This window comes from Protomyctophum bolini (assembly GCF_963924005.1).
Source record: "Protomyctophum bolini genome assembly, chromosome: 21".
Lineage (NCBI taxonomy): Eukaryota > Metazoa > Chordata > Actinopteri > Myctophiformes > Myctophidae > Protomyctophum > Protomyctophum bolini.
Window position 1 is genome coordinate 30,697,712 of NC_137882.1, and position 26,015 is coordinate 30,723,726.

General features: G+C 44.3%; 1 protein-coding gene across 1 annotated transcript in view; it reads right to left on the reverse strand.

Annotated features, from left to right (window-relative positions):
• Positions 1–5,738: 5,738 nt before the first annotated feature.
• Positions 5,739–26,015, reverse strand: part of rpgrip1 (RPGR interacting protein 1) — a 24,325-nt gene continuing 4,048 nt past the window's right edge. The window contains exons 6-30 of the mRNA XM_080793850.1: positions 25,419–25,559; positions 24,527–24,632; positions 23,831–23,854; positions 23,364–23,510; positions 22,737–22,810; positions 22,136–22,392; positions 21,912–22,030; positions 21,365–21,415; positions 20,407–20,592; positions 19,370–19,487; positions 18,673–18,836; positions 17,505–17,874; positions 16,921–17,099; positions 16,071–16,309; positions 15,139–15,254; positions 14,410–14,612; positions 13,045–13,101; positions 12,835–12,938; positions 12,239–12,314; positions 10,860–10,896; positions 10,383–10,483; positions 9,603–9,792; positions 9,081–9,165; positions 7,672–7,799; positions 5,739–6,287 (exon numbers count right to left, since the gene is read on the reverse strand). Coding sequence (XP_080649976.1) covers positions 5,935–6,287; positions 7,672–7,799; positions 9,081–9,165; positions 9,603–9,792; positions 10,383–10,483; positions 10,860–10,896; positions 12,239–12,314; positions 12,835–12,938; positions 13,045–13,101; positions 14,410–14,612; positions 15,139–15,254; positions 16,071–16,309; positions 16,921–17,099; positions 17,505–17,874; positions 18,673–18,836; positions 19,370–19,487; positions 20,407–20,592; positions 21,365–21,415; positions 21,912–22,030; positions 22,136–22,392; positions 22,737–22,810; positions 23,364–23,510; positions 23,831–23,854; positions 24,527–24,632; positions 25,419–25,559 — 3,625 coding nt within the window. The 3' untranslated portion in view covers positions 5,739–5,934. The remainder of the gene's footprint in view (positions 6,288–7,671; positions 7,800–9,080; positions 9,166–9,602; positions 9,793–10,382; positions 10,484–10,859; positions 10,897–12,238; positions 12,315–12,834; positions 12,939–13,044; positions 13,102–14,409; positions 14,613–15,138; positions 15,255–16,070; positions 16,310–16,920; positions 17,100–17,504; positions 17,875–18,672; positions 18,837–19,369; positions 19,488–20,406; positions 20,593–21,364; positions 21,416–21,911; positions 22,031–22,135; positions 22,393–22,736; positions 22,811–23,363; positions 23,511–23,830; positions 23,855–24,526; positions 24,633–25,418; positions 25,560–26,015) is intronic.

Consider the following 26,015-nt stretch of genomic DNA (forward strand, 5'->3'; position numbering starts at 1 on the left):
CACACATCACAGCTAAAGGGTGTTTCCCCTGTGTGACTCCTCATGTGCATTTTTAGATTACCATTATTAGAAAATCCTTTGCAACAAACTTTGCAAGTAAAGGGCTTTTCCCCTGTATGAGTCCTCATGTGTATTTTTAGATTACCACTATGAGTATAGCCTTTACCACACACATCACAACTAAAGGGTGTTTCCCCTGTGTGAGTCCTCATGTGTACTTTTAGATTACCACTATGATTACAGCCTTTACCACACACATCACAGCTAAAGGGTGTTTCCCCTGTGTGAGTCCTCATGTGCATTTCTAGTTTAGAATTTTCACTAAATCCTTTGCAACAAACTTTGCAAGTAAAGGGCTTTTCCCCTGTGTGAGTCCTCATGTGTCTTTTTAGATTACCACTTTGAGTACAGCCTTTACCACACACTTCACAACTAAAGGGCTTTTCCCCTGTATGAGTAATCATGTGCATTTTTAGATCACTACTTTTACCACAGCCTTTACCACAAACTATACAAAGAAAGGGCTTTCCCCCTGTATGAGTCCTTGTGTGCCTCGTCAGATATTCCTTCCTATTAAAACATTTGCCACACTCTGTACAACAAAATAGCTTTTCCCCTGTGTGTCTCCTCATGGAGTGAGTTTGTTTTGATGAGTTCAGGTCCTGGGACAGCTTGCTGCTCAAAGTTGACTGACCTTCAGTGGTCTCCAACCAATCCTCACTGTCTTCAGTGTCAGACTCAGAGCAGTGTGAAGAGAGGAGCTGGTTGTCACTAGTTGGTTGTGATGTTCCACAGTCCTCTGCATCAGCTTGTGTTTCCATGCTTTTAGTTGTTCCGTTTAGATATTCAGTTTGCATGTTGTCATCATCATCTTCATGTTTCACTGATAGTAATGTCTCTGTTGATCCACCATGCTCCTCTGATCTTTGAAGTAGCTCATCATGTTCCTCTTTAATCTGTGGAGATGCTGGTTCCTCTTTCATCAGACTGGAGGTTCTCTCCTCCTGTTCCTCTTTAATCTGTAGAGACTCTGGTTCATCTTTGATAAAACTGGAGGTCATCTCTTCCTGTTCTTCTTTAATCTGTGGAGACGCTGGTTCCTCCTGGACCAGACTGGAGGTTCTCTCCTGCTGCTGCTCAGGGAATACCTCCTCTTTACACACAAGGAGGTGTATGGAGTCTAGACAGAAGATACAAATGAGCATTTTATTTGTATACTTGGGATACATCACTGAGGATACGTCCAGGTGCAGCCATGCAATGTTTTCTTTAGTTCTCGTATCATAGATGTTTCTGACAATGCTATTCCTAGCCCCGTTTGGAACCTCACTCTACGATCTTAGCTCCGAGAAGAGATAATCCAAAAACAGTGAAAACCCTTTTTCTGCTGTATCGTTTCCAAAAAGTGGCGAGCTACAGATAATACATTTAGGACACGTACAATTTTTAGACAGGGGTGAAAAACTACTTTGACAAGTTATTTTAAAGTGGCAATTTGTGCCCTTGACAATGTTGATGACTTTTGACATTGTCTGGGTACAGACTAGCCTTACTTCCATGTAGCGTATCGTAGCGTTGCTCTGTGGAGGCTATCTCTCCAGATACTGTAGACGTCTCCCTGTGGTGCTCTGTGGAGGCCATCTCTCCAGATACTGTAGACGTCTCCCTGTGGTGCTCTGTGGAGGCCATCTCTCCAGATACTGTAGAGCTCTCCCTGTGGTGCTCTGTGGAGGCCATCTCTCCAGATACTGTAGACGTCTCCCTGTGGTGCTCTGTGGAAATCACCAGTTAGAGTAGAAACAACACTGCCTATACTATAACCTTCCTGGACACATCACTTGACTTAACGCTTTGATTGGTCCAGTGGTGCACGTAGACAGTTTCATGAAAGCTGAGTTATCTAGCCAGATCAATTTAGTTAACCTGGATATGTTTAGGCTTGAATCGGTTTCATGAAAGCAATGCCATATTAGTTACCACCATGGAGATTTATCTGTGAAGTTAGCCTGCTCCCGGACAAGGCTCCAACAGTCAAGCTAAATTCATCCAGTGCCTTGTTGTTCCAAGTTTTGTGGAAAAGTTAATTCAACACCTATGTTTGTATAAGGAGGACTCATTTTAATTACCCTTACCCTGCATTCAAATCAAATGCAGGGGGATAAAAGAACGCAGCTCTGATCTTTTGTTCCATGACTGGTTATGGACTTATGGTCAAGAAACGCTGAATCCCACGGATAAAATAGGCTATACATATAACTAGAGGCATTAATAACTACAGACATTAATATAGTCTACCGCATATGTACAATTATATAGCCTACATTTAACAAACAAGCTTGATTGACATTTGTAAATAGGTCAATACAAAAACTGCTACGAGAATAAAATCAGAAAAGCACTATGGCTTCTTTACATCAGGTATAAAAAAAGATATGGTAAAAGGGGCAGAAGAACTGGGAGGCGGAGGTGCGGGGGGTGCGCTGCCCGGAGCAGTGTGCTAACCAGGGCCCAGTATGACAATATACTAGGCAGACTTAGCACAGGCTATAACCAACTAGGGTGTGTGACGTAGCAGGCTCCGCTGCTCCGATTGGTTGTAGGTCTAACGATTAGAGTACATTTGAAACTCCTTGGAAAAAAATAAAAAACACTGAGGGGAACCAGACTGGGTACGAGTACGGAGCAAGCATTAAACCGGGATTTGTTTTAAATCCTGGATTAGTTCATTCTGCTTTCGTGAAACAGGCCCCTATCAACACTGCCCAACACACACACACACACACACACACACACACACACACACACACACACAAACCACATCTCCCTCACTCTCTCTCTCACACACACAGACACAAAGTCACACACACACACACACACACACACACACACACACACACACACACACACACAGCTCTGATGTACCTAATATGTAAGATGTAGCTAATAAAAAATAACTACTGGGAAACGTACTTCAGTTCATCTAGCTTAATGCTAAGCTGGTGTTGTTCAGAGTTTACTAACCTGCAGTGTGTAGATCAATGTTCATATCAAAATCAATGTCCAGCTGAGTTTCTAGTGTCTCCATCTCTCTCTGAAAGAGGCTGCACATGACCTGAGCGGCCATACTGAGGCGCTCCAACACAAACACTCTGACATCAAGCTTCACACAACAAACACCAGCACCACCACTCTGCTGCTGTTTCTCCAAAACGCCCAATATGTCCTCTCCCACCGACGTCATGTGTCCGTGTATCTTCAGCCGTACAGACTCCATTTGACACTTTTGACGTCCTTTATGAGACATTTCGACCAAGCTTGTAGTCCCTACTGGAATACAGAATGTGTAGGGTGTAAAGGGAACAAACACGACAAGCTCCTTTGTTCAACACTCAAAAAAGACTCAACAAGCCCAAAAAAGCCTATATCACAATGCCGATAGGGTTGCGCAAAAACCCGCCCTGCAGCACTGTTTAATGCGATTTATTTGTGCGTGATATAATTAAGTATTTTTTGTTGAATTACTGATGTAGTTGTAAAAGTTGTAAAAGTCAACAGTATGTACGCATATCCATAACATAGGAATCAAGACAAGAATACTAGTTATCTTCCGGGTCAAAGTGTTTAAGGATCCAGGCGGTGTTGGACTTAATGCCTTTCGCCCCCTGGTGGTGGAGGTATGTAACTGTCACTGAATGATTGATAGATAGAAGATAAATAGATGAAAAACAATGTAAATCAGTTTATCGTTTTACCTGTAGCTGTGTTTCTTTCAGTGGTTGAGCTGCTGCTACTTAACGACCACACTGTTTTCAAACGACACCTATTAGTTGTAGTTTTAAAGTATAAACTGTCATGGCGTGCGAACCTTAGAGTATGCGCACTAGTGCTGCTGGGACGTGCACGGTGCGCGTACCATAAACGGTCACAAGGGGGAGCCATGGTACAAGATAATACATAGGTCACTACTGAAAACTCCAATTCATTTTTCCCATGGAGATTTACTAAATAATATTTATATTAATATAGTCTTGAATATCCTTTTCACGAAACACTTAGCCTATGTGCTTTCTCCCTCACTCTATCCCAGAGGGTGGAAAAGATACATGAGTTCAGCTATGTGATTCCTGACTGGACTGCAGAGATAAGGGACCCCGAATAAATCTCCACCCCTCCAAATAGGTTCCAGTGACAGTGGAAATAAAGAGGTTTTGGTTGGCCAGCCGGATGACTGACGTCTTGGTGCTGTTCCCACCTCAGTGACCAGCAGATTAACCCAGGATTAGAGAGAGACTATTAGACTGTCACACACACGCACGTACGCACGCACAGTGGATATTATGTACATCACGCACTCACATTTATATTGCCACATTATTCACACAGACATATAGTATAGTGCACATGCACTTACCCACATGTGGGGATGGGTATTTGGACCTTTTTTGGTAAACCTTATGGAGTGTCTATGGAGTTAACAGAGTAATGTTAATAGACCCCCAGGTGTGGTTATAGATAAAATATAAAAAATATATAAAATATAAACCATTTGATGAATCAAATCTAACAATTCAATGTCTTCCCTCTTAAGGCACTAATTTCCTCTTACCTTGTGTTCTTTTTGGAATACACAAATGTGCTGCATTTAGAATAGCCCCATGTTGTGTAACTTGTGCATTGCTCTACACCCCAATCTGCCTTATTAAAACACCACCTGGTAATGTTACTAATACCTTCTTGCATATACTGTATGCATGGAATAACGTGTTCCTTGGCTTCCACGCGCTACGTCCAACCAGGGAAACTCCCCCCTGTCAGGTGTAAAGGAGCAACTTGGACACTCAGGCATGAAGGAAGCATGAGTTCAAGTCCGTTGCTCTCCCCATGTCCCCCATATATGGGGACATAGGTTGGCGGAGGGTGTGTAGAGCCCAGGATCACATTAGATAATTGACACAGGGGTGGAAAATGGGTTACAAAATTGTGCGATAAAAATTATAATAAAATAAAAGAGAGGATAATTCAAGCTTTCCGTACAGCTGCAATGTTGGTGAGTTTGACGTTATTTAATATAATTAGATAGGACTGTTTGGTTTGGATGAATGAGCTGTCTATGGGAAGATGCACCTAGGTAGCACCTTGCTGGCAAGATGGCAGCTGTGTGCATTATCATCAATTGCATAGCAGCTGGTAAAAACTGAAACCATAGTTTGGGAATAAACCATGTTTTGTCTCCAAATCAATACATATAGCTGACCAGCTGGGGTTCGATCCCCGGCCGGGTCATACCAAATAAAAGATTCATGCCTCAAGCTACAGGAACAGGAGATATGTTGCGTTCACACGGTTAGATTAAACGATGCAGTCTACCATTGGAATGGCCAGCCAGCGACATGCCGTTGCAAAGACGAAATGATGCATGTAGCTGCTCCAAATCAACTCACAACGCGTCTTTGCATCCTATCACCTGCCTGTGTGAATGAACCAATAGCCTCCTGCCCTATGGGCCTCATGGCTCGGGAAGGCTTACAACATACTCAATAAATAGTAAATTTTTATTCAACTTTCAGCATGAGCACAGGTTTGAAAAGACAGGTGCCATTAAAAACACTGAAATATTTTGCTGATTACAATCTAAAACACAAATCTAAAATCCACTATCATTTAAGAGTCTGCACCTGTATGGGATTGGTGATTTCTTGTATCTTGAACAAGGAAGGCAGTCCTATCAGGATGACGTTTCGACCCCACTGGGTCTTCGTCAGGTATTCGGGAGCTGAGAGACACAGTTGTGCGGACTGCCTTCCTTGTTCATTGTACGTATTTTTGTCCAGCACCTGTAGAATGTTTTGAGATGTGCGTACTTCCCTTTGGACTCTCTGAATTCTTGTATCTCTCATGAACAGCTATGGACAGCGCAAAAAATAAAAAAGCATTTCACTCATGTATCTCCCCCTCGTCTAGTAATAGTGCACTGTCCTCCTCATCATCTATGGCTTGTAGGGGATCTCCCTTCTCTTCCTCCTCTTCTCCCTTCTCTTTCTTCTCTTCTCCCTCCTCCTCTTCCTCTTCCTGCAGTGTCTCCTCTGGTTGTAGGGGATCTCCCTTCTCTTCCTCCTCTTCTCCCTTCTCTTCTCCCTCCTCCTCTTCCTCTTCCTGCAGGGTCTCCTCTGGTTGTGGGGCATCTTTCCTCTGGCGGAACTCCCAGTAGATCCCATGCAGAGCTTTAGCTGCCTCCAGAGACACCTTCAGCTGTCCAATCACCTCACTGTCCTCGTCCACGCTCAGAACTATACGCAGAGAGATCACACAGACACACAAAGACGAGCGTATATGTTTAGACCAGTCAGTGGTTCTAAAACTTGTGTTTTATTTGTTTTTCTATTCAAAGGATAACTCTGAGACCCCTTTTCCACCTGTTGGTTCCCAATGGGAATCTGTTCAGTTCACCGGATCTGTTCAGTTCTTTTTGGTTCTTAGTCCATGAGCCAGAGTTCCAAAATTGGAACGTCAATTATGAATTGAGTGTGCAAAACCATACCTATTAGATTGTTATCAACATGAAAATTCCCCAGTTGATTATTACACAAAGACAATGATTTATTGTATTACAATCTTTTTATTTGTAAATATGCAAATGATGCATTATATAGGAAAATATGCAAAAAATTGAAAACATGAAAAAGCTACTATTGTGGAAGTGTTAGCATATTAATTGACTTATATTGATCCTATAAACAATTTAATATAGGTATAGTTTTGCACACTCAATTCATAATTAACGTTCCGATTTTGGAGCTCTGGCTCATGGACTAAGAACCAAAAATACCTGAACCGTTAGTTACAGGAACCCTGAGGGCCCCTGGACCTCACTTTGAGAACCAGTTCAGACTACATACATCAAATGTAGGGGTGCAACGGTTAATTGAACTAATAGCTTTAGTCAATTAGCCTATTTGAAGACGTTTTTAAATGGGTTAATAATTGATGCCTATTTTGGATATGTCATTTCAAAAGCTCACACCATGTCACAATTCTCATTTACCCGAACAAGTAATTGATAGAGTAATCACTAAGAAAATAGTCGACAGTTGCAGCCCTATAATTCAATTATTGTTGCAGACATTTTCAGAACTATAGTAACCTGGACCTGATTTGGCTGTGAACTTGGGACTGCATTTTCTACGACCAAATCTCTCCCCCCAAAATAGGCAACCTACAAGCTTGTAGATCTGCAATGTTTGTCTAAACATTTCCCCCTGAACATGACATTTCCCCCTGAACATGGGGAAACAAGGTGCTAACAGAGTGCAACCTGGTGGTCTGGGGAACCCCCTCAAGGACCACCGGTGGTCCTTGAGGGACCTTATTAGATATTTAACTTAAATTATTGTTAAACGTCAGCATTACCTAATTTACAAGAGATACACAATTAGAGAATGTAGCAGAATTGTTGTTTTTGATCAACGTTTGCCTGCGCTCTCCTAATTGCACCAACATCAATACAGCATGGAATTGTGGACACAAATATCATCCAACAATAACAATGTTATACTTTAGTTTTGGGTCTGAGAGGCTAACGGTCATCCAAGGGTGGTTCCGTGGCTCAAATGCTGAATAAATACCGGTCCCTGGTGTGAAAAGGGTTGAAAACAGCTGGATTTAGACACGTACTGTCGATCTGGCGTTCGCTGACATCATTTCCTGTGAGTAACAACTCCTGCAGCTCCAGGAAGGAGTGTCCCACGTCCACACACTCCTCTTCCTCATCCATTGGCTCACTGACCACTGTGAACTTTAACCTGTGGCCGCACGCGCGCACGCACACGCACACGCACACACACACACACACACACACACACACACACACACACACACACACACACACACACACACACACACACACACGTTACATGTCAAATTGCAAAAATAGCTGCTCACAACGATGCTTACAGTACAGCATAGTTAATAATAATAATAATAATAATAATAATAAGCTTTATTTATATAGCACCTTTCATACAGGGTTGCAGTTCAAAGTGCTTCACAGGCAGGACATACATCGAGTGCTTTACAGTTAGATCATATAGGTTATATCAAACACAATACAAGACAAGACAGTGAATGTGCATGAAGTCAGACATCGAGATTAAAATAGGCATGAGAAGGTCTAGCTCTGATTCATAACCTTCTACTGCTTCTACGATTCTGCCCTGCAGTACAAGGCTATGGGACTTACAATTTTAAATCTCAAATCGAAATCAGACCAGCCTCTCCTCTTTAGCGAAAATAAAAAGAACGTTTTTGCTACTCACCAAAACAAAGGCGGGTTGTGTGAATAGAAAGCCTACTTTCCTTAGTGGACGCACTCTGAGCCCCCCACCACACGTATAAACGGTACTTTTTGGCCAAAAAGGGTTTTTTTTTCAACCAGAGGAAAAATATTCTCTATGAGGCAGTTCTCTGGGCAATATCAGTAGAGGGTGCAGCGGAGTAACTAAAAATGTTTTTTTCCTGGTGGAAACAAAATCCCTTTTTGCCCAAAAAGTACAGTTTATACGTGTGGTGGGGGGCTCAGAGTGCTTCCACTAAGGAAAGTAGTCTTTCTATTGACACAACCCGCCTTTGTTTTGGTGAGTAGCAAAAACGTTCTTTTTATTTACACTAAAGAGTAGAGGCTGGTCTGCATTCATGCGAGCGGCGGAAGTTGAAAGTAACATAGCTCTAAGGCTACGCATTAGAGCTATGGACCAGAGCTAGAGAAGGTCCAGCATTTAAGATATTTGTTAAGAGAAAAAATAAAAAATAATAATAATAATAAAATACATGATGGGAGGCCTCAATAAAGTGCTACGGTATCGGGTGGAGAAGGCTAATCTGAAGAGGTGTGTTTTTAGTTTTTAGTTTGAAAATGTTGGTGGAGTTGGCCTCTCTGCATGATTTCCTAAGTTTCAACAGGACTGCAGAAAATGAAGGCCCGGCCCGAGCTCATGGGCCCTATCTGGCCCGGCTAATTAATTAATTAGCATAGCATACGGCCCCCCAGTTACAGTATATGGAACGTGTGCATGCACTTCTATTACCTGCCCTGGCTGGGGTCGGTGCCCTCCAGCATGGTATAGAGGTAGTGTCTGAGTGGAGCCGCCTCTGTCCCGTCCACATAGATCACTGAAAGGACACACACACACACACACACACACACACACACACACACACCAAGGGGCTTTGAAACAGAAGTTATCATATCAAATACATTTTAAATGGTGCATTTCTGTCGCACCTTTATACAAAGCGCTTTACAATAATGTGCATTTACTTTCACCCATTCACGCACGCACACACACGCACACACACACACACACACACACACACACACACACACACACACACACACACACACACACACACACACACACACACACACACACACACACACACACACACACACACACACACACACACACACACACACACACACACACACACACACACACACACACACACACACACACACACACACACACACACACACACACACACACACAGGGTGGGGGGGGGGTAGAGATTCAGGGCTGGAGCCACTAGGCTACTATTAGATACCACACCTCGTGTAAAGTTGTAGTGAATCTCCTCTCCGTCCTCCGGCTTGCGGAGGGACATGGGCGTTTCCGTGGTCTCCATGGGAACGCCCAGGAGGCGGTACTCCACGTACACGCGCTGCACCGATTGGTCCTGGGCCACGCGGGAGTCGGGGCCAAACGTCAGCGAGAGAATCTCCACCCTCAGCTTGTCTCCCTGCGAGTCGACGAACCGCCAAAAGGCATTTCACTTGGATTAATGTCGTTGAATGTAGGGCTGCGACAGAATGACTTAGGCGACACTTTAGTCTATTTTACTTTCCCAAATATAGTGCCGTGAGTAAATATTCAGTTTTTTTCCTTTCTTTTGCCCTAAATAATTTCCAAAAAATATTTCAAAGATGTATTTCTTTAGAAAATAAATTTCAAATACAAAATTCTAAAATGTTCCCCAAGATAATCTAACATTTACAAAAACAGATCTACAAGCTCTATACGCATCATGATGAGAGAGAGCATGCAGATTAGCCGTTTTCATTATTTCTTTTGTAATAGTGGGGAGACACCAAATCTCTCTCGAGCTGAAAGTCTGTACTGAAATGAGATCATAAATGAGGTCCTTCGATCAACTGTAGATTTAGTCGACTAAAATCTTATGACATTCAGTCGACTAAAACTAGACTAACATCCAGGTGACTAACATGTGACTAAATAACGAAATGAAAGCTAAAACTAAAAAACTAAATGTTCTGTCAAAATCAACACTAAATAGTGGGAAAGAAGTTCTCTGCATGACTTATATAATACCTTTCTGAATGCTGGTTGGGTAGGAATAACGACGATGTCACTCTTAGAAGAAGATGAAGTGGTGGAGGCCGTGGAGCCGGAGGTCTCACTGTCTGCTGTGGCTGCATGGGGGGGAGACAGGCAACATATCGTGTTCTTTTTGGTTATTGTATGAAGTTCATTGATAAACTTGATAAACTTCAACTTGAGCACAGATCAAGTAACGGGGTAATGCTTGTTACGTGCAAATGCATGGCAGTGCATGTCAAACATCACAATAAAACATGTGTGTGTGTGTGTGTGTGTGTGTGTGTGCGTGTATGCGTGTGTGAGTTGGTGCGTGCGCGTGTGCGTGAATTTGTGAGTGAGTTCTTGTGTGTGCGTGCGTGAGTTCGTGCATGAGTGAGTTTGTGCGTGCGTGAGTGAGTTTGTGCGTGCGTGAGTGAGTTCGTGCAGGCGTGTGCGCGTGCGTGCACATGACGTAATGTAAGGCTTTACCACTGTGACGTCTGTCCTGCTCTTCATCCATGGACACCTGTTACAGAGAGAGGACATACGAGGGTCTTGTTTGTTTTGTTTTCTTACATTTTCAACGGGTTGCCTTCATTTATTATAATTATTATAGTTATTTATCAACGCTGCGATCCATGAATCTCATGTCATTCCCTGGATTCAAACCCAGGTATACTGAAGTGCACCTCACATAGGGAGAGCAGGGAGAACAGGTGGTTATTAACAGACCTTATTACATGGCTTGGTTGAATGCTTGATTCTGATTGGTCAATCGCTGAATTCAGCGGTGAGGTATGTCTTGATAATGACCTCTCCGCTCTATATAACAGACCGCTGCCTAATCAAACCCTCTGAGCACCAGCCGCCCGCTTGATTTGCTGCTGTTTCCAACATGACAGCCATGTAAACACACACACACACACACACTAGTGACACACAATGTCATTTACAGGTCTAAACATTGCCCTCAGAAATGTTTTTGAAAACATTTGAGCGAGAAATAGACAAAAGCAGTAACCGGAAATGGATTCTATTTGATCAACTCACTTCCTTGTTTTCCGACAGCGCTCCGGCCCTGCAGCTGGGCAGACGCAGCCAGCAGCGCAAACTCATGGAATCCTTTTTTTGTTGTCTTTTGGGTCAATATAATAATATCTGGCTAGGTGGTCATTGTCGACAATGACCAGATATCCCTTACAGGGTGCAGTACTTAGTTTAGACAGTTTTTGGTTTAGACTAGTCATTGGTTAGACCAGTCATTAGTCCTACAACTACAACCTATCTCAAACCCACACCCTAAACCTAACCTCCCACGGGGCAGCACACCTAAACCTAACCTTAACCCATGTCTTTAGGACTGAGGCCGATTCTAAAACCGCCTTCTAAATTCTGACCTAACTTTAAATTAAAAAAAAATTATATACTGTACATAGCAACAATAAAGAACCCAAAAATGGGATCCCATCTTGAAAGGTAAAAACCCTAAAAGGGGTTTCCATTATTATTTTTGAAAAATCGTGAAAATGTGGCACAAATCTTTGAATATATATATTTATTTATTTATTTCGACGTCAGGCCTACATTTTAAAAGAGCGTTATATTAATTCAAATCAGTTCTCGATTTCAGATTTCTATCCACAGTTATTGTTATTATCTCCATTGGGCGTTTTCTTCAGAACACACCTTTTGCTGCTACTGTACATTGTGTGCGAAGCTCACACAAATTAGTATCCAAATTATCTCTGAAATTATGTGATCAAGATGATTTGTCTGATTTGTCTTATTCCATTTATATGGCCAGAAATGCCTTCTGGCGGGTCCCTTTTGGCTAAACTCTTTGAGCAATAAATGACATGAGTTCCTACCTGACTGGGTGCAGTGGACGCAGACAGGGACCGCTGGGCGGCACGCACCCGCCTGGGAGTGCCTTTCTCTGGAGATCTATATAGTAGAGAAAAAGTACAGTTAATTAGGTATTGACATACAGTAATTATATGGAAAGTCATGAATGAGTCATTTTAAAATGTCTCCGATCATGACGGGGCTCTAGGTGATTGCTATAGTGATTGACAAAGACATTTTCGTACAGGGCCAAATTAGCCATATAGGCCAGTGGGGGGCCGTGGTCGAGGGACCCTTGGCTCTCAGGGGCCCTTTGGGGGAAATTGTACTGCGTGGTGCTGGGTTTGAGGCCCTGAAAAGGTCCAATTTAGGTGAAAAAGATGATAAAAACAAGGAAATACGCGGAAATGTCGCACGCACGCGTGCTATGGGGGCCCGGCAAAGAACGTGTATGATTTTGATAGCATATCGTGTAGATTCTAAGGTTATCGCGACCAATAGTTCCGTGAGGCACTGGACTGTCTCTCTGCATTCTATTATGTATGAGATTGCCTTGGCTGAGAGCGTCTGCTAAATGCCTACATTGTAATTGTAATTGTGACACAGGGGGTCAGGTGACCTTTTCGGGGACCTCTTCTTGGCCGGTGATGATGTCACAGAGAGGGTTCCTTCTGGGTCCTCTTGTGGTCTTCTGACTTTGATGGGTGGAGGTCGATGCTTGGCCTATACACACACACACGTTGGCATAAGTATAATGAAAACATGTGTTTTCAGCCATTGTTCAGCCATTCATATTTTGCAGAAAAAGGTTAAAAAGAATCCAATGCACCTGAGCTTTTGCCTCTTTTTGTACTGACGTGGTCTCTCTCGACTCCATTATTTGTGTCTGTAGTGAAGAGACAGTGAAACACATGACTACAGGCACTTATAGAATACATACATACTTATGAATAGTGAATGGAGCCGTTTGCGAATTGCACTCTAAAAGAGTCTTGCCAAAAATAGTTCAAATATCCATTTGAACTATTTTCATTCAAATAATATTCATCAATAGAGCGCCGAAGTCCTGACGTCACTCACTCATCCCCTGGTTCCCGGAAGTCATTTCTCTATGGAGAATAACATGGGCTCATCTTGAAATCGTCTCATATAAGCATTGGGGTCCAAGGTGTCTCTGTATCGTTTACGACAGTCAGTCACTTATATTTGATATAGTTATATTTTCTAGCGAAAATGTAACTAATTCAATAGCATTAACAATAGCGTTTTCTCTCAGTCAATTGATTCTTCATATCCAGATGAATGAAACGGCCTGGATTTTTCAAACACAGTTCTTATATGAGGCGATCTAAAATCCCCCTATGGGGATTACAATGCAAATAAAAAGTACATGAACCTGTGGACCTGCGCCCTCTACCGATCAGACTTCAGTGCTCTATTCATCATTAACTGTGCATGATATAACATTGATTATTTGATTATTCAGGAAGTTCAGTCAAATCCTAATGCCTTGTGAGAAAATGTAAACAAATGTGAGAACTAAAAATAAAGCCATTTCCTTGGAAATGGTCTAGTATTTTAAAACAGTGAACCAGTTAATTAACGGCCATATGACTTTTTCTTTGTTTCACAGAACGGAGCAGGACTTGTGTGGAGAGAGAAGGATAGTGAGAATGTTTAAACAAAATCATATACTTGATTAGTGCTTCATTGGAGCATTGACATTTTTTTAATACAGCTAAACCTTATTTTTTTCTGAATAGCTCGCCACGGCATGAGACAGAGAACTGAAGTCTGACGTCAATATCGGTAGAGGGCGCAGATCCACAGGTTCATGTACTTTTTATTTGCATTGTAATCTCCATAGGGGGATTTTAGATCGCCTATGGATATGAAGAATCAACTGAAGCTATTGTTACTACTACTGAATTAGTTACATTTCCGCTAGAAACAGACTGTATCATATGAGTGACTGACTGTTGTAAACGATACAGAGCCACCTCCCTGACAATAACGCTGTGACAGCTTGTATTTTTGGACCACAATGCTTATATAAAACGATTTTAAGATGGCCCCAATGTTATTCTCCATAGAGAAATGACTGACTTCCGTGAACCAGGCAGAACCAGGGGATGAGCGAGTGACATCAGGACGCTTTATTGTGACACCACACACATGAATGACAGAAGTTCACCTTTAATCTGGGCTTGGCTATGGGTCTCAGCGTCTCCTCGGCTTCCTCTCTCCTCTTCACGTCCCTCCCTGTCCGTCTCTCCCCCCTGTGCGTCTCCGTCCGTCCTAGAGCGCCCTCTGCTGTTTGGAAAGGGTACCTCCATTTGACGAGCATTCGTAGCATGCCCTGTGGTGCGCCAGCTGCATCTCTCAGCACGTAATCACCTAGCGGGACACAACACACCGTTGTTTAACACCATTTAGACCCGAGGACGATTCTAAAAAAGAATGTCTTCTGAATCCTAACATTTTTAACCCTATGTTTCTATGTCAACCTTTTTCATGTCAAGGACCCCCATAATGATCTGCATTTGGCCGCGGATCCCATCTGAAAATATGTTGTTGACCCCCCCAGAAGCAAATATTTGAGTTGAAAACATTCGCTCTGAAAGAGTAAATTCAAAGACTTGCGGCACATTTCAAAAATACTTTCAAAAATAGCAGATCTACAAGCTCATAGCGCGGCAGCTTGTAGATCTGCTACGAGGGGGTCTCTCACCTCTGATCTCCTTGCCTGTAGCTAGGACTATATGAGGGGGTCTCTCACCTCTGATCTCCTTGCCTGTAGCTAGGACTATATGAGGGAGTCTCTCACCTCTGATCTCCTTGCCTGTAGCTAGGACTATATGAGGGGGTCTCTCACCTCTGATCTCCTTGCCTGTAGCTAGGACTATATGAGGGAGTCTCTCACCTCTGATCTCCTTGCCTGTAGCCAGGGCTACGAGGGGCACAGGGGTCTTGGCCAGGTATGCCGGTGGTGTCTGATCATCGCTGTCGTCAAACAGGTAGACCCACAGGCTGCCACTCCTGCACAAGCAACACATTGTATACGTTTTATGCATTTTAGAACATTTTCAATCTGACATTTTAACAATTACAAAACTATTAAGATAAGTTTGTGGTTTGGTTACATGATCCACATAGGAAAGTACACATGCTTTTAACCACAAGCCTATATGAACTGAAATTATTCCTGTGCCAACTTAAACACTTTTTTATCCCCATATTGTGGGGAGGGCCGTAGCCAGAAATGGCCTGTTTATAAGCTCAAAATGTCGCGTTGAGGTTTGGTGTTTGGACTGAAAAGGAGAACAACGCACTCGACAGGAGGATGAGGTGTTAACGACATGGATTTCAAAAAAACAAATTAGTTCAGGAAAGAAACAATTCTCCTAAATGCTACCTTCCGGTATATGACATTGGAAAGGAGAGGAAGGGCCTTCATTTGCATTTCTTTCACCATTAGTAAATGCTGCATTTGTGGTCTGGAGATGGAGAGTTATACGTTGTTTTACAGATGGGTAAAAGGGCAGGGGCTGAAGCCCCCTTTTATGTCTATGTGAGCACGTCCCTGGACACACACACACATGTTACTGGAATAAAACAACTGTAGTTTCACAACACAACACTTTATTGTCGGCACGCTGCCAGACCCAACGCTACAACTGACTCCAGTATAACAACATCCGGTCATATCCGGTTTGCATCCACCGGTCTTCCCTTAAAGTCACAGTGCATCACATAACACATACACTCACTGGAAGTAGTAAGCAGGGAACAACATTAACTTAACACACACACACACTGACACACACACAACGACACACACACACACACACACACCTCAGGTAGTGCAGGAGGTCCTTGGTCACCGCCAGGGGGTAGGTGGTGGCGTCGTTGAAGAGCGGGTCGGCCGCGCACGGCGCGGTGGGCGAGACGTGCGGCGGCAGGTCGTAGAGGCGGTAGGTGAGGTAGGCGTCGGGCAGCAGGCCGGGCCAGCGGGCCGACAGGCCCACGCAGCGCTCCAGCACCACCAGCAGCTCGTTGGGGATGCCCACGCCGAAGTCAAACTGCTCCCGGACCTGTTGGAGCGTATACAGGGGATGGCAATTATCCATTGGTTCATTAATCCATTCTGACCTGAGATCAGATTTGACATCAAATGACAGTTTTCTGAAAAAGCTATGTTTCTATTTCAGTCGTTCTTCGATTTTTCAAAAATAGCAGACCTACAAGCTCGTAGCGTGCCACTCGGTGGCGCGCTATGAGCTTGTAGATCTGCTATTTTTCAATAGCTAAAACATACCAAAAGGGGTTCCGTGCAGAATGGCCACCCTAATTAACAGTGGATTGTGCCTTCTTCTTCTACCTGCACTATTCACGTGTTTAATTTGTCATTTTAATGCCAATAGAAAAATCCGTGACATACACACCTGTATTTTGCGTGTCTTAAGTACCAGGTCTTATTCCCTAACTTGAGTAAACTAAAGACCTAACTCAAGTTAGGGAATAAGACCTGGTACTTAAGACACGCAAAATACAGCCCCATATCTCATTCTAACACGGTAATCCTATAGTATTAGACACTGAGTCCCGAGTCACTGAGTCCTCAGCATGGTGGAGTTGTTGCCCCCCGCGACCCGACCACGGATAAGCGGTTGAACATGGACGCGTGGACGGATGGATATTTTACCTCGTGCAGCGTGCTGCTGTCCTGCCAGCCCACACACTGCTGTACGGGAATCCTCTGCGCGGCGGCCCGTCTGTCCGTCACCCTGTCGGGCCCTCGCTCCACCAGGGTGTCCATGGCCTCCGCTGGAGGGTGCAGACGCACCCAGAAGTCCACGACGCCCACCATGTCTCCCTCGGAGCCTTCAGGACAGAGAGAGAGAGAGAGAGATTTTTGTCTCTTTTTCGATTTTTTTCGTTTTACTAAAGTTATGTGAACTTTACAATTTAGGCATTTTAATCAATCCAGACTGATTTACAGTAAGCAAGAACAAAACATGGGAGTACGTCAAATACATAAAAAATCATCAAGAATCATACGTAAGCTAAGAACAGTGGAATATCTATATATATAATAATAATATATATACTATGCGTAATTGCGTGTACACTATAGAGTGCTATATCTACATAAAATGCTATCTACATAGCCAAATAAGCCCTTTGTTAGTACTTTGAATATATTATTCTTTCAGAGGACTTTTTTTTATTTCGACGTCGTCAGGCCCAAACTGGGTTAATAATAGTGGAGGAAATCAAACCACCGACCCGTGACGTTGACACAGCCGCCGACGCGCTCCCCTCGCCTCTCCACGGCGCCCATCAGGCACAGGTGGGCGCCGCCGCGGGTGACGAAGCGCACGCCTCCGGTGGCCTGGTGGAGCTCCACGCGGACGCGGGCGCCCTGGCCCCCCAGCCGGCCCAGGTCGCGGGCGCACAGCGCGTAGCGCGACGTGAAGCCGTAGTTGGGCTGCGTGCCCGACACCAGCGGGGTGGAGTGCACCTCGAAGTCCAGCAGGCCGTAGGTGCAGAAGGTCACGATGTCGTCGTCGATGCCACCGCCTCGGTCCATCGCCTCTGTCCCCCACGCCGGGAGCAAGGCCATGGTCCTGAGACCCTCGGGGGTGAAGGTGGCGCCCTGGAGGAGCAAAACGCACAGTGGTGGAAAGTAACTATATTGCATTTATTTAACACATTTAGGCCTGACATCAAAATTTAAAAAAAAATCTTCAAAATCCTGACCTTTTTCTGAAAAACCTTATGTTTCTGTATCAGTGGTTCTCAATATTTCATGTCAAGGACCCCAAAAATTATATGTAATTCCGCCCCCACATCTGAAAATATGTTGTTCCAGGGAGGGACCTCCCCAGAAGCAAAGATTTGAGTTAAAAACGTTCATGAGCTTGTAGATCTGTTATTTTTCAATAGCTAAAGCATAACATGATGCTAACACCAGAATGGGTTCCCGTTCAGAATGGGTTAAGTACTGTATTTGAGTACAATATATTGAGGTATTTGCACTTTCCTTGAGCATTTCCAATTCCCAGTACTTTTATTCCTATACTACACTGCATCTCGGATCCAAATATTGCACTACGTTCATAAAAAAATTTATTACAAAAATAGCCGATCTACCAGCTCATGGTAGATGCGACGCATTGTGGGCCCTATCTGGATGGGGGACAAAACACACATTATGTTATCCGGCATCTGTCCTTTATCTTTCCATTCCATTCCAACAATATACAGAAAAGCGTGGAATATTTTGGACATAGTTTGAATGGTGATTAATCGTGATTAATTATGTTTTTTTAGCTGTAATTAATCTGATTAAATGTGTACAGTAAGTGTTTGACAGCCCTAGTTATATATATTGCTTGCGTGGATTGCTTGGGTGGTGTGTTATATAGCATGTGCATTGGATCTCCAGCGCCACCTTGAGGTGAATCTCCAGCAGAGCCTCTCCGGGCCTCAGCTGCGAGAAAGGGGCGTCGTCCTCGACGGGCGGTACCACCTCCTGCTCCGCCCCCGACCAGGTGTACTGGACCGGCATGGTCCGTTTGTAGTGGGCGGGGCTGTAGGTCATGTCCTTCAGCTGGGCTTTGGTAGGAGAACGAGAGGAAAAACGCATGTCGTGGTTAATGGATATCAATCAATCAATCTTTATTTCAGAACTAGGGAGATCCATATCACAAAATATTGTATATGTTAGGGGTGTAAAGATATAGTAACTGCATCGAAAAATCGATTTTAAATCGAAGTTTGCAATGCAAATAATCGGTATCGAATTATCGATTGTATCAATACTACATTTTTGTGCATGATATTTAGCATTTTTTTTGAAGAAAAAGAAAAAGAGGGGTTTAATTACTTAGTTTAAAATAATGTCAATGTATTTTAAGTAGTTACTGTATCGATTTCAAATCATTGAATCGTATCGTATCGTATCGCCATAATGAACCAATATCGTCCATGTATCGTATAGTAAACCATGTATCGTGATACATACCGTATCACTGTTAAAATGTATTGTTACACACCCTATACTGTATGTTATCAGTAACGGGGGGAAAATATATTAATCAGGGGAATATACAGGTTGTGTGATATTACATGGGGTTGTGCTTCAATACCTTGCAAAGTGTTGATCTGAAGGATTCTTTTCGCTAGGAGCTTGTCCTTCTCCGCCAGCCTTCTCCTGCTCTCCTCCTTCTCTCGCTCTAACCTCTGGTTCGCCACGTTTATCTCTTCCTTGGGGAGCGATGAGGGGGGAAAAGAACATCATTTAGGATAGTCTGACAGAGCAACTCTTACACAGACAGCAGTGGTTTTCAGCCAGTGGTCATTGAGCGGCTTCCAGGTGATCCCCCAGCTAAATGATGGGGAGTTGGTAACCAAAAATAGACCCTTATTAGATGTTACGCTCTCTTATGAGACCAAATGGAGCCAACATTTTATTATTCAGAAAACTGTGACCAGAGCTATACTACATATACATACAGAGTCATAAGCTGCTGTGATGTGACAACAATAGCCTACCCTTTTCGCTTGATTAAATCTGGCTGTTGGTAAAACTGAGATGATAATAATAATAATAATAATAAGTCTTTAGTTTTGTTTTAAAAATTATGAGGGAACTATAGCAACCCTGAGGTCAAGTGGGAGTCTGTTTCAGAGTCTGGGGCCCCTGCCTGGCAACAAAATGCCCTTTCGCCCTTGGTCACCAAGTTGGTTTTTAGGGACCTCTAGAAGGGCTACGTTGGAGGACCTCAAGCAACGGACAGCGTGGACCGGCACATGTGGTGATAAGACAGTTACCTTAAGAATTAGCATGACATTCTAATATTTAAAAAGAAAGTAGCATTGCCGAGCCATTATAGGCCCATATAGGGCAGGAGCCTATCTCCTGTTTCTGTAGTGTGAGGCAGCTTGATGTACAAGTACACCCCCTGGACAATGACGCTAGTATGTCGCAGGGACTTACCCCCAATCCAGTGTCAAGCAGGGAGGCACTGGGTCCCATTTTTAGAGTCTTTGGTATGACCCGGCCGGGGATCGAACCCCGACCCTCCCAGTCTCAGGGCGGACACTCTAACCACAAGGCCAACTGAGCTGCGGTTCTAATTCTAATATTTAGTCGACTATAGAATCAACAGTGTGGTCCGTCCACCTGCATCTGGCTGGCGATGCGGTGCTGCAGCAGCAGCAGCTCTCTGGTCTTGGAGAGCTCCAGCGAGGTCTCGGCGAGCGACGCCTCCAGGTCGGCCACAGTCAGCTCCTCTTCCTCCGCGTGCTCCTTCCCATCGGCCCTGAGGAAACGCAGGGCGTCCCTGCTCTCCTGCTGCATCCTGAACACCTGCATGGGGGGTGGGAAGAAACTGTCGTTGGCCTAATTGTAGCCTTGTCGAGCCAGAGGCCCATATATAATAGGGGCAGGAGCCTATCTCCTGTTTCTGTATAGCGTGAGGCAGCTTGATGTACAAGTACACCCCCTGGACATGACGCTAGTATGTCGCAGGGACTCACCCCTATAATCCAAACCCAAACTAGTGAAAATAGCAGATCTACACACAATGCGGCATTGTGTAATAATAATAATAATAAATCTTTATTTGTATTTCATGAAATGAAATGCCGCTCAAAGTGCTTTATAGAGCAATGGAGGAAAAAAAGAAAAGCAAGGCATAAACATTACAAAACAAGCAGTAATGCACTACAGTGAGGACATGAATAACAAGAAATGAAAGATCAATTAAAAGCAATGGTGTAGAAGTGGGTCTTGAGCTGTGCTTTTAAAAAAAAATCTACAGAGGCTGCCTGTCGAAGGTACAGTGGGAGTTTGTTCCATGCCGTGTTTGTTCCATTCTTATGTGTAGGGGCATTGTGTGTAGGGGCAAATCTGTGTAGGGGCAAATCTGCTATTTGGCAGGCCAATGGCGGCTCTTCTAGAATAGACTTCAATTGGCGAATAGTGACAAAGGCCTGATCGAACTGGAAGTTTACGGAATGCATTTGAGTCTATAGGCTTTTCAGTGACAGTGAACCACGTGGCCGGGCTGTAACTCTGTCTTAATTATACTCTATGGCTCTGGAATAAACGGATGGAGTACATGGCAGAGGGGACCAACCTTGATTTGTAGAAGAGTTTCGCTGAGCTCCTCCAGGCTCATCTCAAACTCCTGAAAGACAATACGGACGGACGAGAAGGACGTCAGAGAGAGAAGCAACAACGACCAGATTAACCCATTCTGGACGAGAACCCCTTTTGGTGTTTAAAGCATTATGTTATGTAGACGGCACCCGGGTGAGCAGTATGGGTTAACCTGTGTCCTCCGTGAGGAGGAAGCCCAACAACCCTCGGTGAGGCCTTTGGGAGGGCCATGCAAGCAGCAAGTGGAGCCGCAGCGCCACCAAGTGTCTGGTGCTGGGACTCTGGTGCAGTTCTGGAGTAGTTCCAACGGATTGTGTGGCCCTGGTTTTGCCCTAAGTCGGGACTTGATCACCCCCTAAAATCCTGACCTAAGTTTTCTGGAAAAACTTCAAATATTTATATAGCAGCATTTTTTTTTTTACATTTTTGAATACTGTACATACAGAACGCCAAAAGGGGTTCCCGTCCAGAACCAAAATGTGTGTACAGTATATACAAAACAGCTGTGTGTACTGTCCGTGCACCTTGGGGATGGAGTCTAGTCTGTCCTGCAGAGCCATGACTTGCTCCTTGTACTCGTCGAGCTCCTGCTCCAGGTGTCTCTTGTCTCTCGTCAACGCGGACGACTCTGAGAGAAACGAAGCTGCCCAAAAGGTATAAGAATATAAGCGGAAAGTTGGCAGAAAGTTGAACAAGAGCTCCATAATTATGCCCCCTTTGATGTCCTATGTGTGCACGTCCCCGGTACCTCTCTCTGGGTCTCTCCTTTCCTCCGACAGGCCCTTCTCCTGTCGCTCTCTCAGCCTCTCCATCTCCTCCTCCAGTCGGTGTCTCTCGTCCCGCTCTCCTCGCAGCATCTCCTCTAGCCTCTGGACGTCCGTCTCTCTCCTCTCCAGAGAGAGAGAAGCAGTGTCTCTCCCCTTCGCTATAGAAGTCCTCCTGTTCTGTCTTCCCTGCAGCCTGTCCACCTTCGCCTTGGGCTGGTGAGTCTTGGCAGAAAAGGTACTGAGAAGGACAGTGCATGTTGGGGAAGAAAAGTACCGTTTTACTTTACAGTGAAAAAGTATCAATACTGCAATGTAGACGTGCTCTGTTGTAAAAGTAAAAGTGCCGGGGAATGTCAAAGTGTACGTGGGTAAACTTTACAAACTTTACAAATGTTAAAGGTATATTCAGTGATTTCACTTAATTCAAATATCACTTTTTTCCCCTTGTTTTGTGATAATCCTCCCTAGAGTGTGCTGACCATAATAATTAGTTCCTCCCTATGCTCAGTGAACCGCAGGGGTCAAAAACCCTAGTTTCTGTTTTGGTGAGAAAGCCTTTCCTGGCTGGAGCTGGAAACTCACCTGTCCAGCAGGGCATCGTAGCTCTCTTTCAGGAGAGCCCTCTCTCCCTCCAGGTCAGATACCCTGTCCTTGAACTAAGAGAGGGAAACATACATACAACAGCTTAGAACATGGAAACATATCTAGACACAACAGCTTACAACATGGAAACATATCTAGACATAACAGCTTACAACATGGAAACATATCTAGAATAACAGCTTACAACATGGAAACATATCTAGACATAACAGCTTACAACATGGAAACATATCTAGACATAACAGCTTACAACATGGAAACATATCTAGACATAACAGTTCAATTCAGTTAGGCCTATAGCAAAAATCGCTGATGCACAAGCTCAAAACGTGTCGCAGTTCGACACGTTTTGAGCTTGTAGATCGTCTATGTTTTTGCTACGACAGTAATTCTGCAATGTGGCCCCTCCGGAGTGAGTGTTATAGTGGCCCTCTCGATCGTCAAAGTGTCCCATGGCCCACCCCGGGCTTAGAACATTATAACGGCTTAGAAAGCTGTCTCACCCAAGAGGGGCCTCTATGAGCACAATCATCCACTGGTCACATGTGATTGGTGCTTTAGGGGAGTAACAGTGAGTTGCTAGTCGTAATACAGAGTGTGACTGACCTGCTCCAGTGATTGCAGAGACAGGTTGGCGCTGGTCAGGTTGGTGTCCAGAGACAAGGCTCTGTGTCTCTCCTCCTTCAGCTGAACACTGAGCTCCTCCACCTTCTCCAGCAGAGACGCATTGGTCTCCTTCAGTGACCGCTGGCACTGATGGTGGATGAAAACATGCACGCGCGCGCACACACACACACACACACACACACACACACACACACACACACACACACACACACACACACACACACACACACACACACACACACACACACACACACACACACACACACACACACACACACACACACACACGAGAGATGCAATGGGCATGAGCTGTATTTGAGGTATGAGCTATATTTGAAATGAGTATCCTATTTCATATAGGCCCTATAGTTCAGTAATTTGCTGTGTGTGTGTGTGTGTGTGTGTGTGTGTGTGTGTGTGTGTGTGTGTGTGTGTGTGTGTTTTACCTCCTCTAACTGGTTCTCGTATGTCTACAGACGGAGGAAGAGAGAGAGAGAACAGAAGAATGAAACACAGACATGGAGTTATAGGGTTAATGCTGAACATTGTGTGTCCCTATGAAAGACGTTGTGTCAGTGTTCCCAGCAGCATAGCAAGGTGAGCCGACCAGGCACCTATTAGTCAGTGCTCGCGCCACATTAACCCACTGAGCGCTATAGCATTTATTGACAAATTATGATCATGCCAGCATTTTTCCCAGTTCAGCTCTTATTTTGAACAGCCACATTTCCAGACTTCCGGAATTGATCATAAACTATATGAACGATGCCTTGGTCAGGTCTTCTGTAGCAAACGGAGCTAAGCCGGTGCAGTGGAAGGCTTGACATCGTCGGCTCTGTGCCGTGGAATAAACCTTGTTTTGACCAAAAAAATGCTATCTGGGACAAGGAATAGGAGATACAGGAGAAACAGATAGAAGGGGTGTTTATGGTGACGACGATCAGATAACAACAGATAGCAACCCGATGCTAACGTAAGTAGCATTATGACTTGATCGATCGAAAGCACTATAAAAGCGCAATTGCCATTGATCTACAGCAATGGCGTTGAGGGACGCATTAAAAAATACGGCTTAATTGATGGCTGACTGGTGGCGGTGAATGGAAGAGTTTAATGAATGGAGGTACTGTATACGCTCTGACCTTCTGCAGGTGGTTGAACTTGTCCTGTGCGACCCGCAGGCCGGCGCTCCTCTCCGACAGCTGCTTCTGCAGGCGGATCACGTCCACGTTTTCTTTGATGCTCAGCCTGTCGGAGAAATGAGAGGCGTGATGAGGAGTTACTCACTGGCTGTTGCCAGACCTGGGCAGACAGGCGCGGTCGTTTTCCACTGTCTGCCGGCGTCTCTTCCGGGTTTTTAGACAGCTGGCGGCAGAATGCCACTGGGGCAAGCTTTTCCGGGAATCTGGCCGTATTTTCCTTTCAAAAGAAAATAAGAAAACTCCTGGCCGAGAACCCATTCCATTGTGGCATACAGTAGCGTGAACGCGTCTCTCTGCTATAATTACTGATGGTGACTGCAGCTTTATTCAATTGACACACACGAGCGTGTTTTCTTCATTATAGCTTAGTTTTATTTAGTTTCGACTTATTTTTTTGTTAGTTAGTTAGTTAGTTAGTTTTAGTTAGAGCGGGTTTGCTAGTTTGAAATTTTGTGACACTTTAGTTTTAGTTTAGTTTTTAATATTTAGTGTTAGTTTTAGATTTGTCTACCCTTTTCAACCCTGCACCTCACGAATAAGTCAGATGCAGGATTGAAAAGGCCAGAGTAAATATTGTATCATAAAAACACAAGAAAGAAAACATTAAAAACTAGAATTAATCACATATAGTGATATAATGTCAGGTGAAAGAAGCGCCGTCTCCGCTGTGTGGTTTGAACTCGTATCGAGTGACGTGCAAGCGTGTCTTCCCCCGTCAAGCCGAAGCCGTGAGTGTGACTGTGGTGACTGCAGTGGGTCCAGAAAACCACCGCCCACCGCTACCGCTCTATTCTAGTGACTGTTGATGCGCTGATGGTGATTGCAGCCGCACCTGTGCATGTCTGCCTGCTGCTTCCTCATGTCCTTCATGGCTCCCTCCATCTCTCTGTCCCTCTCCCTCAGGGTGTCCCGCAGCGCGGACAGCTCCAGCTCTGCCACCCTGCTCTGCTGGGTCTCCATCACGCTGGCACGGCTGCACGTACAGCGTACGTGGGTGGGTGGAGCAGAGGGTGTCACGAGGCCACAGGTGGAGGAGACGGGGCAGGGAGGAATGTGGGAGGGTTACAATTACAAGTAGGCTACAGATTGCAATCACCCACCGAGATTTTGAATACATGACTAAATGACAAAAAAAAACTCCCATATCTGCTGGGCGGAGTACAACAATGTCCAAACACAACGGGAAGATTCGTGAGCTGCTGTGATAGGAGAAGGAAATAACCACCCTAGAGACTAATCATTGTGTTTTCTTGGTACGTAGGAATTGATTTATTGGAGATTCTGACTTTCAGTCGTACATACTATTCTTTATTGTATTGTTCCACGTGTGACTTTGGCAATGATTTAATTGTGTGAAACGGAACAATGACAGACATGGTGAAGATCCTAGTATAGCCTAATGCAGTCGATTGTGACAAATGAGTGTCTT